The 20,464-nt window shown below is 38.0% G+C and overlaps 1 protein-coding gene across 4 annotated transcripts in view; it reads right to left on the reverse strand.

The window, feature by feature from the left end:
• Positions 1-19,899, reverse strand: part of tcf12 (transcription factor 12) — an 83,232-nt gene extending 63,333 nt beyond the window's left edge. For 2 of the 4 annotated variants that reach the window (XM_063476041.1, XM_063476012.1), the window contains exons 1-4: positions 19,744-19,898; positions 18,866-18,954; positions 18,560-18,632; positions 6,441-6,532 (exon numbers count right to left, since the gene is read on the reverse strand). In XM_063476041.1, coding sequence (XP_063332111.1) covers positions 6,441-6,532; positions 18,560-18,632; positions 18,866-18,937 — 237 coding nt within the window. In that variant the 5' untranslated portion in view covers positions 18,938-18,954; positions 19,744-19,898. Of the gene's footprint in view, positions 1-6,440; positions 6,533-18,559; positions 18,633-18,865; positions 18,955-19,743 lie in introns of all 4 variants that reach the window. The other 2 variants (XM_063476023.1, XM_063476032.1) reach the window with 2 other exon arrangements.
• Positions 19,900-20,464: the final 565 nt, after the last annotated feature.

The following is a 20,464-nucleotide window of genomic DNA, read 5'->3' on the forward strand; positions in this document are numbered from 1 at the left end:
AAGTGAAGTTAATGAAGACATTATGATGTCCAATATTTGGAATCACTGAGCTGGACCTCTCACTAACGCCTGCCTTGTTGGCGCCTTTTTAATCGAATTAAAAAGGCAAACAATAAGGCCAGCTGTGAGGTACAGCATAACCAAGAAGTTTATGCTCGAGTTTTGCTGAATGAAATTCTAGTTTGTTTTTGTTTGCAAATTACATGAATGCAAGGTGCACCCATAAACAACTCCAGGAGGGGCCAGTGGATGATGACAGGACTACATCCATCTTTTATATACATTCTATGACTGACAGCAGTGTTAATCCTGCCCATGATGCTGACTGGGAATTTGTTGCTTACTCTTCCACTGAAAACTTGCAGTTTTATGTCCAACCACCTAAGGAATGAGTCATCTCATGGAGCGGATGGATTTAAAGGTCTGCAGCCAAGCCAAACCTGACACGAAATTTAATGTAAAATTGCAATTTTTTTGTTGTTAAAATACACATTTTACTAAACTTTAGAGCAATGTCCCCCTGTTTTCACCCTTAAAGGTGAAAAGATATCTTTAACATACAGTGTTGTACAAACCTTTGCATTCAACTCCATACAGTGTATATATGTATATACATTTATATATGTATATATATTTATATATATTTGACTCTACACAGGAAAGTTAAGCAAAATATCAAACTGAAAAGCACTTCCTTTCACTTTTATAACTGCAAAGCAGGAAGAGACCATCAGGGTCAGTCAGCAGTGCAGGAAAAAGAAGTAGGAGGGTAACGGTCAATCCAAGCTTAGTGCATGTTTCTACATTCGTCTGCGTGTTCACACTGGGACTGTTAGATCATCAATCAAAGGTCCCTCATCATTCCCAAACACTGGTGGCCTACATCCATCCAAGACACTAACACACGCTGTCATTGTGCCACAGGGCCACGTTAGCACTGGTGGCTAAATAACTGTCAGATCACTGTGGCAGCGTACAGGCCGGAGCCCATGCCTCATTCCCCAGTCGCTCGCCACAGCGTTTAAAGAGTCATCTCTTCCACACTCTGTGTTGCATCCCAGGTGAACATGTGGCTGCATGTGGCAGCTTGGGAAGTAATGATATGGTCATGATGGATGCGTGTGGGGTCGAGTATCAAGTTGGGGCAGGGCACTAGGGAAGTGGGGGTTGTTGTGTAGTGGCGGTGGGCACAGCCCTGCCTGTCAGACCGCCAGCCTACAGCCACAGCTGCCCAGGATACATCGAATGGCTGGGAGCCAAGGTCAGCACGCCAGGGCTCGGGACTGTTCACAGTTGACTGGTCACACACTCGTAGCAGCAGCTCAAACAAGCTCAGGGACAACACTGAATTCCCTTTGTAACACACTGAAAGATGAAGCACTCAGAATTTTTTCCACGAGCCTTGGACAGATACAATGAATAGAGAAAAACTGGGAAATCTTAGAAAGTAAGTCTTGTTTTTAATTTAGTTATTTGATACTAATTTAATAAGTTCTATAAATTACACTGAATCAAATCTCCAAAGTTTCACCTGAGATAAGAACAATCCAAGAGTCTGTTCTACTGTTCTGTCTCTACCTAAAAAAAAATCAGGAAAAAGGGGAAAACAGCAAGATTTCTGCAGCTCAATTTAAAAATCTCGTCTTCTGTAAAGATGCAGAAACAAATAAATGATGGTTTAATTGCAAATAGGTTTTTAAAAGTTTATCTTAGTGGAACAGCTTCTATAAATTGCCTATGCAAATGTCAGGCTCTTGCTGGGATAGGTGATTCAGTAAATGGAACTCAGTAAACAGATGTATTTGAATTATATTATCCAGAAATCTCAGTCTTTACACAATATCTTTCACTAGATGGTTTGTAAATGCAAAGTTGGCAATCACAAAAATCCGAGTTACTCTAACTTTTACTGGCACCACCTGATTTTAATATTGGCCTATTTTGGTTATGGTCTGTCCTGAGTGCTCAGGTTCAAGAAAAGACATTGACAAGTTAGTAATTCACATCATCACAACAATACTCCCTTACTAATGCTTATAATTAATGATTACAATTAGGTTAAATTAGCCAAGATTATTCACTTTGTCTCTCTCTTGTGTGCAAATTTATATTAAGTTAAAAAACAAGGCTAGAAAATTGGTTACAGGAAACATAAGACAGATTAGTTCTAAATGGAAAAATGGATCTGAAACAAACAAATTAAATGTTCCATTTATGAAAATAACAATGTTAATATTTAGCCTGTCTACAAATTTGCATCATACATCATATCCATTTCCACTGCAGGTGCCTCATTATTTTAAAGCTTTCATTTAGGTAAATTTAAGCAAAACACTATGCTAATCAATCATTATTTAGCTGTTATCGATTACAAAGCACATGAACACTATGGCTTCTTCAGTCAGTTCAGTACTGCCAAACACATTCATTTATTTAGTAGTGCTGGGGTTATTACTTCAGCCGTGCTGTGTTTAGACTTTGGTTGCTGTGGTTTCCTTTGCCTGCCTGGCCAAGAACAGTGTTAAGGTTTACCTACTAACAGCCCACCATTACTGAGACTCCTGTAGTGACTTCTGGTCAGCGCTTGTGGTCGGGGTTGCTGTTTAAAATGTAAATTAAAGCAGTGTTCTCGTAGCTATGCCGTGCAACAAGCACATATATCATGACATGAGGAGATTTTGCTGTGATATTAATATTTTGTGCAGTTATGCCTTAAAGTGGACCGTTATGCTCACGTCTGCCCCTATATTTTTATTCTTTCATTCTACTACAGTAGCTTTGCATGATTTCAAATTTAAAATATTCCCCATTTTACCTTATAATTTTTCTTTGCTGCACCTGTTTAGTTCATCCAATGTCTGAAACAAGCTTTTGTAGTTCAACACTCTTTAAGCCAATGTTGTGCTGCAACTTGTTAACATTAAGTTTCAATAGCAGCCTTTGGTGCCTGAGATGACAATGATATGGTTCAGTCTCTCAACAGTAAAAACCTACAGCAACCTCCTTGTGACAGGACAAATCAGTTGGTTGCCCTGTGACCGCACTGAATGCTTATTGCACATGCAACACCCTTAACCTCAGGGTGACCACTTTTGATCACAAAGTGATTGCACAATTCGTAGCAAAGTGTCTCCAAAAAGTCATGGTCTGACGTGGACTGCCCGCAATCACTCACAAATGAGTGAAGCTTTATAAGTAACCACTGTCTAATTTATAAACATAGATGGACTGCCAGCACACTGTAATCAATCTTAGTCAGTCTGTGCCAGTGAGCTTAAGTCATCTGCAATGAATCTCTTTGCAATGGGGACCCAACTCAACTGGTTGGCAACTGGTTGAAAGGTTATATTCTCTATTCTATATGAGGTTCTAACAGGACCAGAAGTGGTTAATAATTGAATCTCTTTTTAATGTGAATTTCTGGGAATATAGACGGCAAAGATTTGCAACAGCAGGCATCAGTCTTGTCGTGTCTTGATGTACCAAAATCAATGAAAGACAGCAACAGACACCTCTCTTTACTCACCATTTGTTTATACACCACTCTGCATTTAATCATTAGTTATTCTTAAACTCTGGCTCTCTTCCACAGTGTGTCTTTTGTTCTATTTCCCTGCCCTCACCCCCAAACGGTTGGAGCAGATGACTGCCCCTCCCTGAGCCTGGTTCTTCCGAAGGTTTCTTCCTGTTAAAAGGGAGTTTTTCCTTCCTACTGTCGCCAAGTGCTTGGTCTGAGGGGGTCGTCTGATGTTTGGGGTTTTCTCTGTATCACTGTAGGGCCATTAACTTACAATTTAACGTACTTTGAGGCAAATGCTGTTGTAATTTAGTGCTATATAAAACTTAATTGAAACGGTCACAGACCAGGTCCTCGTCTCAATGCAATCATTTCAAAAGTAACGAGATTGAAGTCCATTGCACATGTTCAAAATAATTTTGATCAATGTATGCAATGTAAGCAGTATCATCCGTGAGAGATTAACTGTACATACTGTATGCTGACTTCACTATATGGAACTTCAGCTATGTTTAATATGAGATACTTATTCTCTCAGCTGATGCCTTTAGGGGTCGCCACAGCAGATCCTCCACATCATCCTATTCCTAGCATCCTCATCTGTCACACCAACCCTCTGCATGTCCTCCTTCACTAAATTCATGAACATCCTTTGCGGTCTTCATCTTTTCTTCCTCCCTGGCAGCTCCATACTCAGGACCCTTTGTCCAATATATCCACTATCCCTCCTCTGCACATGCCTGAAACAGCTCAACCTTGACTCTCTAACTTTTTCTCCAAACCTATGACATATGATTTATATAACACAGAAGAAAGCTACCAGGAAACCAATGGAATATTTACAAGCCTTACAATTTCTCTGCACTGATGATGTATTTATTATTTTCTTTAGTCTTTGGTTTTGTGAAATTTTTTGTTCTTTGTGTTCAATTCAGTTCTTTCCTTTTATTTAGTTATTTCATGAGTATTTTTCTGGCGGTAAATAATAATAATAAAAAAAACATTTTTTTTTAAATATGCAGCTTTTCTTTGAATCTAATTAGGTCACCTTTCAGATGGTCAACAATGTTTGCGAGCAGACATCAAAACTATGTGAACTGTACAAAAAAAAAAAATCTCAAAATACATTATTCATTGAAAAACCTGAAACCGTCTGGACAGATTACTATAGTCTATTGAGCTTTACAAGAAATGCCGCTTCTTTCCTAAACCAGCATATGCGGGATATAATATTCTATAGGGTATATAAATCAAATCTGTAAGGTACGTACGCAGCTGTGTGTGAGTGTTGACATGCACGCCTTATGGAGGTGCAAACAGCTGTCTGCTGGCTGATGGTGTGCCTTGTAATGTCAGAATCACTCATTTATATGCACCTGGAGCAAAGATATCTCAAGCGTCTCAGTCTTATAATTCAAATCAAGCTGCCTATGTTACCATAGCCTGTAGATGTTCATTCGGGAAGGGCACAGAGAAATAAACAAGGTAACGCAGCTCGAGTGGCTCTGACATTTAACTGAATTCTAATAGAAAGTGACAGGAGATTGACATTAAATGAAATTCATACAGGGCATCTAGAACAACCAATGTGTGAGGGACAAACAAACGGGGAGAGCTGTTCACACTTGCTCACACAAACAGTGAGATGTTCTCACTTAAACAAAGAGATACAGTTTCACATGGAAATGAACATGCACACATCTTGTTCATTATTTTACAAATGAACTGCACTTGAGAATATTTTGAAGATACGCTTTACAGTGGATTAGGTAAGCACAAATAAAGCTACATGACTATCAAATTTTTAATTCCATGACATATCATGTTAATTTACACTCCTTAAAGTGACAAATTTAAACAAATTTCTCATTTCTACTTCACACAGGCCTGAGATCATAGGCTAAATTGTATGATAAAATAATATAAGTACTGAACTAACTGTGCATAGTGCAGGGTAGCAGAGTGCTGGATATCAGCAGATATTAGTTATGGACAGAATGAAGAAAATAACCAAAAATATTGTTTTCTGTAAATATCTTCGGATATGCAGCCATGAATAAGTTGATCCTTTAAGTTTAAAGTCCACCATTTGCCATGGTTTAAAAAAGGACTAACATTAAACATTTACAGACAGGCTGATTGGCCTGCGGAGATGACCACAAACCATATTTCCCTGCAATGCAGCTTATAACATAATAAACATAATATTGTCTTGTTTTCATGGAGAATAAAGTTTTTAAATGTGCGGCAAAAAGCACCTGCTTATTCTGAAGCTCAGTTTTCTGACTGAATCAGTGGATCAACAGATAAAAACCTTGCAACTAATTTGGTAACAGATTAATCCTTGGCGTTTTACATTCTCAAATTAGATTATTTTGCCTGCATTTCTCTGTTTTATATGATTTAAAAGTAAATATATTTTGCTCAATTAACCAACAAATGGAGAAACAAACCCATATTTAATTTAACATGCGGATATTTTCACTACTCTCAGTATTAGACACTCAAACTGCCGATTTAGTTTTGCAAAACAGTGATGTGGTATTTTTTTTAATCTTTCATTTATATCTTTAATTTAGTCATCTATTATCTGACAGGGATTGAATTATTTTATCAATCCCTTTATCAAGGTCTTATTATGTTATTGAAAAAGACCTTGCCTCATTGTGGAAATGAATAACGAGCACCATTTAAATATAGCCTGAACTGAAATATTTTTAAAACTAAACAGAAGCTCAAGAATAACACCAGATTCCAGTGTTTTCTAACCTTTGCTGGTCCCGTCTGTCACACAAATACATGTCTATCATAGGTCCAACAGCAACAATGGTGCTGGGATAAGGTCTTTGTTATAGTAAGTGTTAAACGATGTGCTGCGGAGCAGAAAGGTCACTCAGGAGCATTATCGTGTGGGTCATCTTACCCGTGAGGACTCATAAGAAGGACTGGACTCATAGGCAGGACTGGACTCGCCACCTGGGGTCCAAGATGCTTGGGTGGTCCGCTCATCCATACCTGTCAGAAACAGAGAGCACAACTCAGTCAGAAAGTCACGATTACCCTCACAGTTCAGTGTCCCCATACCACATGTACCTGTGTCTTCACTCAAACAACACCGGTTTATTTAGTGTCCCTGTGGTTGTGTTTAACACGACATCTTCTGTTTATAACTCCCTGTATATAATGACCCGTACATTTATATTTGCTTTTGTAATATTTTTAACCATAAAAAATGTTTCCTACACATCTGTTCTGGCATGGCTAGAACAGTGGAAACATGTGGAAAATATATTAACCTTTTTTTAACATTAAAGGCTTTGATTTCTTTTAGATTTGCTGGCAATTTTTTTTTTCATAATTGCGAATCTGTTTTTGAGAATATCCAGACATTTCAATTATTTAAAGAGTTTGTGTGTTTCCGCACGGAATATTTCAGTATTTTAATTCAAATATTACACATCTATAAACCAGATGTTTGTTTGGATATACTTTTAAACAACAGCATGGACAACACAAAGATTTAAAAAAGGAGTCAGACTATGATAACTTCATTTAAAGTTGTTATTAATTTGTTACGCCAGTTTGATATTAAATTGGCAAAACACATAATTTACTCAAGCATAACTTAAATTTTATAAATGTTTTAGTTTTAACAAAATTTATTTTGTAAGTAGTAAAAGACAAGCACGAGAACAATCTATATAAATCTGTGTTTGTCCAATTTGTGTTTTTAACTTTTTTTTGGTATAAAAGTTATTAGAATCCATAATGAATTGGAATTTTTACAGATAAAGGAAAGAGTTCACGTGTGAACTAATAATATATCCAACTAATCGTACTATAACAAATTAAATTTCTGTGTCTCTGTTTGCCTGTGAATTCCTTCTACAAGATTGACACCTAATGAACCAAATTTGGCACATAGGTACATCACACAGATATAACTTTTATCCATGTGACATGATGCTATCATGTTGCCTGGCAACCACCTACCAGGACTAAAATGACCCATGTGCAGCGTTCATGTACTTACAACACCTTATAAAAGCATTGTATAATTTTCATTTCACAACAATAATATCCTGTTCAGCAAATATTGAATATAACTGTTTTTCACATTTTTGAATTGCAATGTTTAAATCATTAACATTACAGTATAACATCTGACAATTAAATACATTATGCTATATATAAAATATATAATATAGTATGACTCCTATATCTACCTATTTCTTTGTCTAAGCAAATCTACCACCCATATTTTTTTTTATTTTCTCAACGTGATTAAGTTTACCAGTTTGACAACAGCACAAGCAGAACAACAATACTGTAGCATGGACATATAAATGTCCCCAGTATGTGATTGATTTTAATTGATAAATTAGCTTGTGCCCCCTAAAGGTAAAAATAATAATAATAATAATAATAATAATAATAATAATAATAATAATAATAATAATGATGAAAAAAATTGCACTTCTCTTTTATTCTGGCTTTTCCAGCTTGAAATGTTTTCTGTGGGGTTTTTTTTTCCTTTTTTCCTTTTTCAATTTTCATTATTAAGAAATATATCTGAGTTTCGGGTGGTTGGCTGAACAAAACAAGATATTTGCATATGCTGTTCATTTTCTAATATTTTATTCAGGAAAAAAATCTGGAGGAAAATAATTCACATATTTACTGATGACAGTAATTACTGAAATTAGTTCTGAGCTGCAACACTTAATGGCCGCCAAAAAACATCTTCAGCCAGCAGCTTTGCATATAACAATGACCACAAATGAGCAAAAAAGAAAAAAAGAAAAAGAAAAAGAAAAACTTAATAACCTGGGTGGGTCACATAAACAGACTCTTGTCTTGCTTACAAGTTGGAAATGCTATTTAATTACAGGTGCAAGCCTTTGGTCTGATTAACACCCAGACTGCCATGACAGCAGTGTGATTTTTACAACCAAACCAAAAGAAAAGTGACTAACTGATATCTTTAAATGTGACACATAAATATATTTTTCCTTCAAATTCTCCTCATGTACCACAAAGCAACCAGAAACTTGGTAATCCGATGTATGGCAGGCTAAACAGCTGAGCACTGAAACGTGATAAAACTCGTTTTCTAAATTAAAGAAAACCTGAATGTTTCAAAACTCAAGCTGATAAACAAATAAAATCAATAATGCCAACCAATCTGCAAAGCTAGAGCATCTGGCACAGCTTGAAAAACACAATATCTGATTTTTACAATCTAATTTATGTGATATAGTCAGTAACAAATATTTGATGCCTCGATTGAACATTATTGTGCTCCTATAATAGCCAAAGTCACCACAAAGAAAACATAACTGCAACGCGGGTAAAGCATCAATATTCTCGAAGTTATTGATTGTCCCTGTTGTAATAATATCTGTCCCAGTAAAATGCAATCCCATTTGTTCATTTCCAACTTCAAATAAAGAATATCAGATTTTATAAATATTGGGTATGCTCAGAAAAAATAATAATACAACAAACAAAAAAAACTTTTTTTTTTTTACACTTTAATAGGTTTAACAAATTTAACAGATGATATGCAGCAAAGTTGGTCTAATAATCAAAAAAGCAGAATTTTTCCAAGTGAAACTAACAACTTCAATCAAAAGTAAAAAGCAAAAGTTAATTATGCACAGCTAAAAACAAACCTATAATCACTGATCAAAACGTGTTTGGTGGTGGTCCTCTGATTCACCAACATCTAAATACAGCTCTGCAGCCCTACATATAATGTTCAGTTTCACCTAATGAGGTTCAGTGCAGCTTACCAGGAACTTTTTATGCGTCACTAAAGCTAATAATCACAAACAAAGCTCTTTGGTGTTACTGAAAATTGATGAGGATGTGGAACGATGATTACAAGATACGGAAAAAAATACCCAATCTGAAATGATACTGCAGTTAGATTTTTTTTTTTTAATTTTTAGTGTCATTACTCCAATTTCAGCCTCCATTCTGCCAAGAACTTCTTAGTCAGAAACCTGTTTGTCTAATTATACATTTTACCAGAAAGTCAGTGACATTTCTGTAACCAGAAATCACGCACCAGTGAGCAGCGCAACAGATAAGTTTCATCCTGACAGATATGGTGCTTTGCTGCTTGCACGCAGTAGATTCATTTCCTCTTCTTCAGTGGGCAAACTATAAAGTTAATTTGTCTCGCTTTTGTGATTTGTCGGTTTTGTCATCCACATTTGAGGCCGTGACACTCGTGTTACTAATTGAACTACTAGTGTTGGTAGTGTGATGGCACGATGGTGACATGCTGTCGCCCAGCTGAGGCCTTTTACACTGTGAATGTAACAATGGTCAGTGTTTGCAGTCTGGGCCACTGGTTGTCATCTTGTCTGATTACCATCTCCAAAAGGGCTCTAGGGTTCCCTCTCTTCTCGGTGCACAGACAGCCACCACAATGAGATTACTCACTGATACAAGAGGATAAAGAAAACACACAAATACACTGGCTGGCTGCAATGTAAGCATAATGGAACATGGAGAATCGGTGCTATCCCACCAGTAGTACTCAGTGCCAAGGATCATTATAAAATACTCCAAATTCATAAAACCAAGTGCAGTGTACTAAAGAACCACCAAAAACTATCAGCCACCTCTGGGCCTTTTTAGCCCCTTAAGCTCACCGGACACTTCCACACAGTCTGGCGATTTACCTTCCTGCCTCAGGTTCACATTCATCATTTTTTTAAGAAATGTTTGGTCTCTGAGTGCGTCTCAGGATGTTTTCCACTATGTTAGACTAGAAGTTCTTTACACTGATAGAAAGGGGAGTTTAACTGGTCCACCCGACTTGAGATCAAAGTGGGCTTTATGTGGCCCGCAGTGTCCAATGACTTTGACATCCCTGCATTAGACTGAGCTCAATTTTTTGCTGTTCTATGACTTTAAGACCTGTCCACCTCATCCGATTTTTGTTCTCCAGCTTAACTGACCAGCAAATTTGTAGGAACATCCCTAATATTCAGTATGTAGTGCATCAAACCATTATCAACAACATGTTTTCAGTAGAAGGCTCTGGGTGAAAAAGCAAGCAGTGTGGTTGTAGTGGTTGTGGTTGTAATAACATGCTGACTCCTCCTTTCTTACCATCTCTACGGCATCATTCATGAACAGCTTGCACCAAACCTAGATTCAGTTAAAAGCCATCCAACAAAATTACTTGTGCACTTTTTGTACAAATGAAAAGATTTGAGCATTAAGTTCAATATTACTGATGCAAGAAAATCCAACAAGGCTGTGAAAGTGTCTGCTCAGCAAACTGCAGGAAAAAAATAGCCAAGCATTACAGTTTGTATTTAGAATTTCACTACTAGTGACACTTGCTGAGATAGGAATCTATATCATCTTACTCACTTGGAGAATGAATACTTTCCATCACTCGAAAACAGTTGGCAGCACAACCACACGCCAAATGTTATGCATTTATTTTACAAAAAAGAGCATTTGGTCCTGGCAGTATCTGAAATACACTATCTGACTTGATAACATAACACATGAGGCCCAGAATACATAAATTGCTCCTATCGGCAAAGACAGGGACACGTTTTGTATACAGTGGTCCCTCGCTATAACGCGGTTCACCTTTCGTGGCCTCGCTGTTTCGCCTGTGGGTGCCTTTGGTTTCATTCTATAATACTGGACTTCTTTTTCTACAAAGGTTTGAACTTTGAGAGTGTTTAAATAAGAGAGAAACGTGTGAAAATGTTCCTGCCTGTCTGAGAAAAGTGTATAAAGTGTGTAGTGAGGGGTTTACAGCCTTAAAAAAATCTATAATAGCCTTAAGCCTTAAAATCTATAATAACTGTCAAAAAATAAAGTTGGCTACTTTGTGGGTTTCACATATCGCAGGTTTATATATATATATATATATATATATATATATATATGTATATGTATATGTATATGTATTTGTATGTATGTATGTATGTATGTATATATATATATATATATATATATATATATATATATATATATATGTGTGTGTGTGTGTGTGTGTGTGTTACCAGTCATTTGAGAAACCTCAAGAGCTGTAGAGTAAGTTTGAAACAGTTATGTATGTACTTTCTCATACATTCTCATATCGGGTTCTCAGTTTTGGACCTTTGGGCTATATCTATCTCCATGTGTGCATCATGGCGCTACATGAAAAGCGTTGGCAGAGGAACAGAAAAAAATGTAAATAAAGATGGAAAAACGCTGCAGTAAAACTGATGGCCAACTAATAATGAGTTGCAGCTACTATACAGTTGTGTGTACAGTAACACACAAAAAGGGCTGTGATGACTTGTGGCTTGTGTATTTGTTGAGTTACATTTTATTTTTTTGTACAGTTTTGCTTTTTTTTATAGTGTGTGTGTTTGTGTGTGCGTGGGGGGGGGGGGGGGGGGGGGTTAAGGACATTGAACTTGTGTGTAATAAAATCTTCTATATAACAAAGCACTAGCTAGAAACAGTACTTCCTGTCTCCAGACACCGGGTACTAGAGACTAGAGGACTCTCCCATAACTGCCGAAAGGAGACAGACAGGATTCTGATGAAGATCTGGCCAGGTACAATCAAAAAAGCAGAGCAACGCAAACATATCTCGAGCATATCTTCAGATATTGGTGCAACACTATTATCCCACTATCCCAGTAATAAAAAGGTCGACAAACACTCATTACGCTTCTACCATGGAGCCTTTAATGCAGTAAATGAGGGCTGTGGATCATTTGATAATCAGATCTATTTTCCAAACGGATGTATTCACTTCTGGCAAATGGTGCAGCATAATATAGTTTCCATGTCTGTTAGAGTAATGCTAGGGTTCACACAGGTTCACAATACACAAGTACACATGGGCCCCTCAGGGACAAGGTTTTTGGGCTTGGTGTCCAAGTAAAGGTTTCTTGTATAAATGATCTTAGAGCAGCACAGTCAAAACTATGGCTGTGCCAAATGTTTTCACGCAAATGACAATAATGTGAAATAGCAACTGGAATCAGACAAATCCAACTGATTCCAACAGGGACACACAGGGTTAACATCAACCCTCCATTACTCCATATAAGCTACACTTAGGGCTGTTCGATATAACGATATATATCGGATGACGATATAAAAACGTCTATCGTTTCATTTTACGCTATCGTTTGTTTCGTGGTGTCGCAAAATAAACTGTTTACGGCAAAGTTTTTTCATCGTTTTGATGGTCACTGTAGTGGCTATATTAATTTCTTAAAGTTCTCTCTTTCTCTTATATTTTATATAACCACACTACGGACGGACAAGCGCCTGTTTTTATGCGTTGTGGTTAGCAACAACGACGGTAACAGCATCGCGTGTTCGCTTGTTTATGTTCCACATAAATCTTTCACAATACAGCTCAAGATCCTGTTATGACTTTTCAAAATAAACTGAATCACGTGAAAGAGCAGATTATTTACGGATGAGAAGTGAAAAAGAGCCGCCAGGTGCTAAAAAATAAACCTTAGACTCAAACGTTAGAACAGGCTTTTCCCCGCAGCACGCCGTGTAATAAATACTCACAAAGAAAACGGCGGCCGTTACAACTTATGTCTAAAAATGTATAGTTTCATGCATCGGTTAAAACACTCGACTCCAGCTACATGACGCGCAGCTGGAAACACTGGATATGACGCTGGATATGAGATTTTGGTCATATCGCACAGCCCTAGCTACACTTACACCACACCTTTTTATTTACCACAATATTTTGCACTAGCTACAAACACTGGCTACAAAACAAACATATCCATGATTACAGCTAGAAACAGTGAATTTCACAGAGAACCTTTGTTGCATAATAACAAAGTACAAAGAAAAAAAAACCCATTCACTAAAAAAAAAAAAATCCACAATCACCACTACATCCACAGCCACTGTTTTCTATAGCTTTAAACGGCTTTAACACAAATGAAGGCCAGACATGTTTAAAAAAAATGGGTTTATTAATATTGAGTCAAGCAGTTTAAACACCCTACAAACACGCTGTTTCCTGACATAATCGACAATCTCAAACACTATATTTCAACAAATTTAAATTAAGACCTGTTAGCCCAAAATTTTAGGGATGCATCTAATTGGGACAGAAATGTTGATAATATGAGGTGTGATCACAAAGTGTCACCTGTGTGCCGGCGCAAGACAGCACAAAGGCATGAAGCACAGTTCTGGCTGTTTGCTCTGAATGTTCTCCCTCAGAAACTTCAGACTGAACCCAGAGGAAAAGAAATTCTTATGCACGACCGTGTGACTATCAAGAAAAACAAACGGCACACTCTTGGATGTGCTCCTGACCTCACTTGCCACTTTTGTTCATTGACACTGACAATTCTTTAACTGAAACATGCTCATTTGTAGATGGACACACAGGTTTCATCACCAGTGACGATCCTCCACAGTTTGAAAGAGAAGTTTAGGATTGTTCTCTGCACAAGTTCAAGGGTGTGTGCAGAAATCACAGAGCACACAGTGCAAGTGGTCATAGCGGGACATGCAGGAAGGAAAAATAAAAGTGGGGCTGAATATGGTCAAGAGATGCACGTGAAGATAATCTTAAAGGGAGAGATTGGGTAAACTCAAATCAGATACGGTTTTTGATTTTCATGATCTGGCTTCCAGAACATTTTGATTACACCTCATAACATTCTGCCTTTACTCCTCCCTTTCTTGCAGGGAAAGATTACTTTTCTCTAGAACTTCTGCTCTACATCACACTGTCCTGATTCATTTGGCCAGAAAAATATTAACCACTGCAAATGTCTTATTTGGCATCTATATTAGATATGAGAGGAGCTGGAGCCTATTCATAAGGTGCAAGTCTGTCTATCACAGGGCCAACACAAAAAGACAGACAAGCTTTCACACTCATATTCACACAAACAGCCAATTCAGAATCACCACTTCACCCAACACACATGTCTTTGGGCTGCGGGAGAAAGCCAGGGTACATGAAATGAACTCACACGGGCACAGAGAGGACAGGGAGACTTGAGCCGGCCAGTGTATTCAAACCTAGGAGCCTTCCTGCGAGGTGACACTACCCTGCAGGGTATTGTTCCTTCATACACGGTTGAACAATTTTAACTGGCATATGCTTACATCCTGCATGTATCTTCTCTGTAATGCATTTCTAAATTGTTGAAAACCATCTTGACTTTACAGGCAAGAGTATTTATTTTTGTTAGGTGACATCAATCTGATAATTAATAACCAAATCTGATGCTTTGCACACAAAACTGACCTCAAAGTGAGGCAGCAGCAGTGACGCTCTCTTTGTAGCTACGACCGGCAATAAGACATTTAATTTTGGGATCCGTCTGACTGACAAACCAACCTACAACAGCTGCTGGTCACAGTCAACAAATGTACCACTACATACCCACTAAATGAAAATTACCCATTTCACAGCAGCCCCACTCCACTGAAGAGTCAATGGCCTCATCAGATTTGCATCATCAACACAGCTGGAGGAGAGAAATGATGAATCTCCGTTAGAGCCACTTTGGCTATTTTTTCCAATCCATCTTTCTCTGACACACTTTTGAAGGGTCCTGCATGTCCCACTCTGCCTCAATTATCTGGCTATGCCCAGCTGAGATGCAATAATCCAAACCCTCATTCCCTGCAATTTCCACACTCATGACTGCACACTCACTTGCCTTAAGTTCACAATCACTTATGTAGGTGCTTCTTCCCCTACCTTGAGGATCAGAGAGACATGAGCTCTGGCTGTAGGCTAAAGGAAGGAGGGATTTACCCGCTATAGGTGTCAGTGCTGGAATATTTAAATTAGAACGTATACATGCATACATATGCAAACTAAATTTAGCCTCCTGAAATTACAATCCACTGCAGAGTCAAAGTTGTGCAGATGCTTGTTTGTTGGAAAAAAGTGGTATAGCTCATACGAGCAGTTTTTGCTACAAAAACACAAAATACTAAAGCAGACAATAAATTCCCTCTCGCTATTTAGATGTAAGACACTTTTAGTGGCTCATCTTCTCCATGATACTGCACCGTGATATAGTTTCAGTAGTGAATTCTGCTGAAGTTCCACAGGAAATATTTAAGATGTGACTAAACAAAATACCAAACATTCAAAAATTTGAAACTAAAAAACAGAAAAGCTAAAAAGCTATGAAAATCTTTCCAGAGTGTGTCTCTTATAGCAAAATATATCCTGTGACACCAACCCATAAATGCATGTAGAAATATCATGTAACTCAAAAACACTTGAGTGTAATCTCTCCGTCCCACATTAATTATTTATCAATCAAGTTATATATCTATATAGATATATAATTTTTTAAAAACACAGTGGATCATTCCATCTCAATTCATCCATTTAAAAAAAACCACCATGACATATTTTAAGTATAATATTAACAGAAAGATGCTCTTTCTAAAATAATTAATTTAGATTTAGTATATGGTGTTGATGAAAATGTGTTTTTTTTTCTGCATATTCTAGCTTTAATTTCTGTGAAACCATTCATCTCATTTGGACTGTTTTAAAGAACTTTATATGGCTTGTATATGAGAAATATTAGTCTCCTACCTGCAAAGTTATGGTTTCTCCAATTCTGCTATCAGAGATCAGACAAACAAATATATTAAGGACTTCAAGCATCCACTGATCTAAGATAACCTGAGCCACACTCCAGCGGGTCCACATTCACAGAGCCACAGCACCAGCCCTACCTTTATATTGAGAAACCTAATGATAGTAGGGACCTGATTTGTTTTGCATAATTCCTTTTAAGAAGTTTATCTGTCCCCTGGATTTTTATTTCTTTTTCAGGCGAATCTGAGATGCGGTCAGGTGTAACGGAGGTGAAGAACTGACATGGAATTACCCCCATTACAAACTGATATTTTATTTTTAGAAACAAACACGGTTATTTGACAGCAAACAAAGATGTATTGCAAATTAAAGAACAAAAACATCTGAAGTGTTACCATAAAACAATAATTAGAGTTATTATAGTTCCAATTTAAAACTATGTGTGGAAAAACTATTTAATTATCTAACACAAAAAGTAAAACCTAGACTGTAGACTGAAAAAAAGAACTGAAACAAAGCTGCCTATTTATAAATCTGTACCTAGATAGAAATAAGCAAAAGGAGCCATTAATGCATGTTTAGGATGATGTCAAAATGTAATACCTCATCTGAGCTCTTTAAATCTGCTCTAAACATAGTTCATGTCATAATAATAAAAAAAATCTGCAGATAGTATGTTTCTCACAAAATATTACATTTGCAGATTGCAAATAAAATCTACACAAAATCTTGTAATTACACAGTCACGCCCACATAAATTTTATCATTTTTGTTTTTAACCAACAGCCCAGGTGTATACTTAGTTCAGTTTTGAAGGAAAAACTTGGTTACCAGAAGACACACATCGGTGCCAATGAGCTTTGAGCTGTAACTTACAATTCTCCACAGAAAAAGCACCAGGCTGACCACAGTGTATTTAAGAGCACCTTCCTACAATAAACCACAACAGCACATAGTTATGCCTTACAGTGCACTGCATGGACAACACCAATGTTTAGTCATCCTAGTAAAAATGCCTGTTTTGCAGATAAATCAACATTAAAGAAACCTGTTTCATTTTTTGTCATCAGCTTGCTGCAGCAATGACAAAACAACTCGGCTGCTGAAAACATCCACAATTAGAGAAACGTTCACTGAGGTTTCCACCTGTGTAATCTGACACAATCAAGTGAAAAAGCTCTGCAATACATTTCCTGTCTGGCACTCCTGTAACTTGTTTCAAATCGGCTCTGACTTTTCAGGGCGCAGATAGTAGTGGTGGCGGCATGCTCAGATTTACTATTTTTATAAAGGTATACCTAAAACACTGTCACATGAAAACCTTCAAAAATATCGACAACGCTGTTGTCAATGTGAAACTTTGTGTTATTATTACATTAAATGAACATATGCGTGGGAAGCTTACCAGAAAGGTGCGACTATTTGAAAATCCTCAGAGCAATTTCACTAGAATTTCTTGCCATTTGTTTTACTGAAGAGACCACACATACACACACACACACACACACACACACACACAGCATCATCGTTACTTGAATGATTAGGTATTATAAAAGTCAGCCCCGCAGTTCATGTGTGACAGCTCTGTTCTTGTTTCTTTGTCATTTCTCCTCAGTGTGTGTCTTTCGTTTCGCAGATAACCGACGACAACGAGGCTTTGTGGATGCACACAAGACATGCTTTCACAACACATAAAGCTCGATTGTTGACTTTCTCTAGTGGCACATCAGACAATAGATGTGCTTCGGATTCGTGTCCTGTAGCGTTTATAGATATAGGAAGCGATCCAGAAGCAGAAAAGCTTAACTCTAGTTATTACGACCAAACCACCTACTAACCCTAACCCAAAGAGACCAGAAATTCATGGAAAACACACTTAAATGTATGCGTATATTTGAGGGGCAATCATCAATATGCTCCTGTAATCTTGCTCAATAAGAAAATGTCACACAATCCCATTAGGGATATTAACAGCATTTTCCTGAAGGAAACCTTGCAGCAAATCCTTAACCACAAGCTGACAAAAGAACTGCCTAATTTCTGCATCTGACAATGCGATGAAAAAATGAATAACACTCACATTAGATCAATAAAACATTTACACCCGTCTGTGTCCTAAACCAAGCTTTGTTCTACATCTTTACTACAGCACTGCACTACAATTCCAGGTCGAGGGCTCATGTTTCAAGCACCAGATGTGAAAAGCACACACACACACAGAGGAGAGAGAAGAATCACATGCAATGCTGAAAACTAAGACAGTTTTCCTCCAGTCTCCATTTATATAAATAAGTCCAAACAGAACTCAAACAAATCAGAATCGGGTAAACAACCGATCTTCAAGTGCAGAATTATGAGTCATGCGAGCAGGGATAAAGAGAGACTACGTATCAGAGGGTTTACAGAGACAGGTCTGAGGGACCAGGTCCTACCTGATGCACTGAACTGACTGCTTCCAAGTGTGGTAGGCCTATTTTTCCCTCCGCTTACAGGTGGAGAGAACATCTGAAAGGAGAAACACAGAAATGCATACTTACAATTAGAGCAAGTCAGATGTGCAAAAGCAACCATTCACATAATCCAGTGCCATGATACTAAATCAAGGTTAGCCTGTGAAATCATACTACTCAACATACTAACAGGAATTGATCAATTAGTCATTATTAAGCCTATTTAATCATCACACCTCTTGGAACTGCATGGCAAAGCATTAAAAAAAAAAAAAAAAACCAACCTACCGCACTAAAATCCAGCAGGTCACTTAGTTCCTTGTCAGTTCCGAGAGCGGCAATCCGCTGCTGGGGGTTCATCCTGGCGATCTAGAAAGCTGGAGAAGACAAAGTCCATCAGATTACATCTTTGCTGGTTTATTGAGCAGAGGGGACTAGTACCACATGAAATGACTGCCGCGGGAGGTATTTGTTATGGATGAAGAATAAAGACCATCACTGTGAAGTAAAGTTGACTACGGCTTTAACCTTCATGTGGCAAACACGGACAGAACGGGTGTATAATCACTGATGAAAGTGTGCAGAAATGTTTCTCTTTACTTGTTTTCTCTCACTGCGCTGATTAAGAGAGATGAGACCGTTAGTAGGAGCGCTCTGAATGGATGTCTCTGCTTGTTAAAGCCAGGACCTGCAGCATCGCGTTAGAGCGCCGACAACGTGCCTCTGTTATCGCTCCGAGACGTTTAAACGACCCTCTGCCCGGGCTGTCACTAACCGTGTTAATGTCAGTGGTCTGTGCGGCTTATTTTCCACGTATAACGATGGTTATCGCCTGCTGTTAGCGGAGGCACCTAACGTCGCTTAGCTAAGCGGCTAACGCTAGCTGCAGTCCCTAGTTCATATGGGTTGGAAATAGCTAGCGAGCTGCAGGCAGCTGCAGCGTTTTTAGTCCGTGTAGACAGCAGTACGGAGAAGACAATGCCCTCCGATAGACCGAAACGTAAATTACAGACCGCTTCAAGACAGGCAACACAGATAAACAAATATTGTAAATGATAATCTCAATTTCCAGCTCCGGAATACAAAACGCAGTGATGGTCTTTCTCAACTCCCAACTTCTTTCACGGGTCCGAAAGCTTTTTGGCAAACTCCTTCTGATATTTTACCTGTTTTCCGATTAAAATCCCGACTAGGGTGATCTGGTGAAGAGTCGTTTTCTGAAAAGACGCCCCAAAACAGCGAAATGTGGGTTTAAACAGCAATAACTGGGGGAATATCCTCTATATATATCAGTTACGAGTTTCCCTTAGGCAGACATTTTTGCTTTGCAAAAGCCTCAGCACCACGATGACATTGGTTACTGTATCCCTCCGCCGAGCTCAGTGACATGATGGTCCCACACAGGGGGAGATGCTGCGGGAGTCAGCGCGAGCTGCTGTCCTGGGTCACGCTGATGCACGACAGGTTTATCTGTGCGTTATTATCACTGACTGCTAATGCGAGTTTTAGCAGACTGTGGAGTAACACTGTTCCTCAAAATTCAGAAATAAGGGCAATGAAATGATGGGAGTCTGTTTCCCAGTTTAAATAGGTTTTTATTAAAGATTCGCCATAATTGCAATATACTCCCTCGTTATGTTGTATCCAGTTTAATCACTGTCTGTTGTCTCTGCTTGTTTGAAAATTTACATTTAAGGATGGATGGCTTACCTACTGCAAATCAACTGTACCTACTGGGTACAAATAACCTGAACCTGAACCTTTTATCTTTATCTTTCCTGCATAAACGTAATACAAACTACAGCATCCCACACTTCCAGATTCTAAAAAAGCCCTTCATGTTCACTGCATGTAAGATATGGTCATTTTATTTGTAATAAATTTGTA

This window comes from Pelmatolapia mariae, linkage group LG1 (genome assembly GCF_036321145.2).
Source record: "Pelmatolapia mariae isolate MD_Pm_ZW linkage group LG1, Pm_UMD_F_2, whole genome shotgun sequence".
Classification (NCBI taxonomy): domain Eukaryota; kingdom Metazoa; phylum Chordata; class Actinopteri; order Cichliformes; family Cichlidae; genus Pelmatolapia; species Pelmatolapia mariae.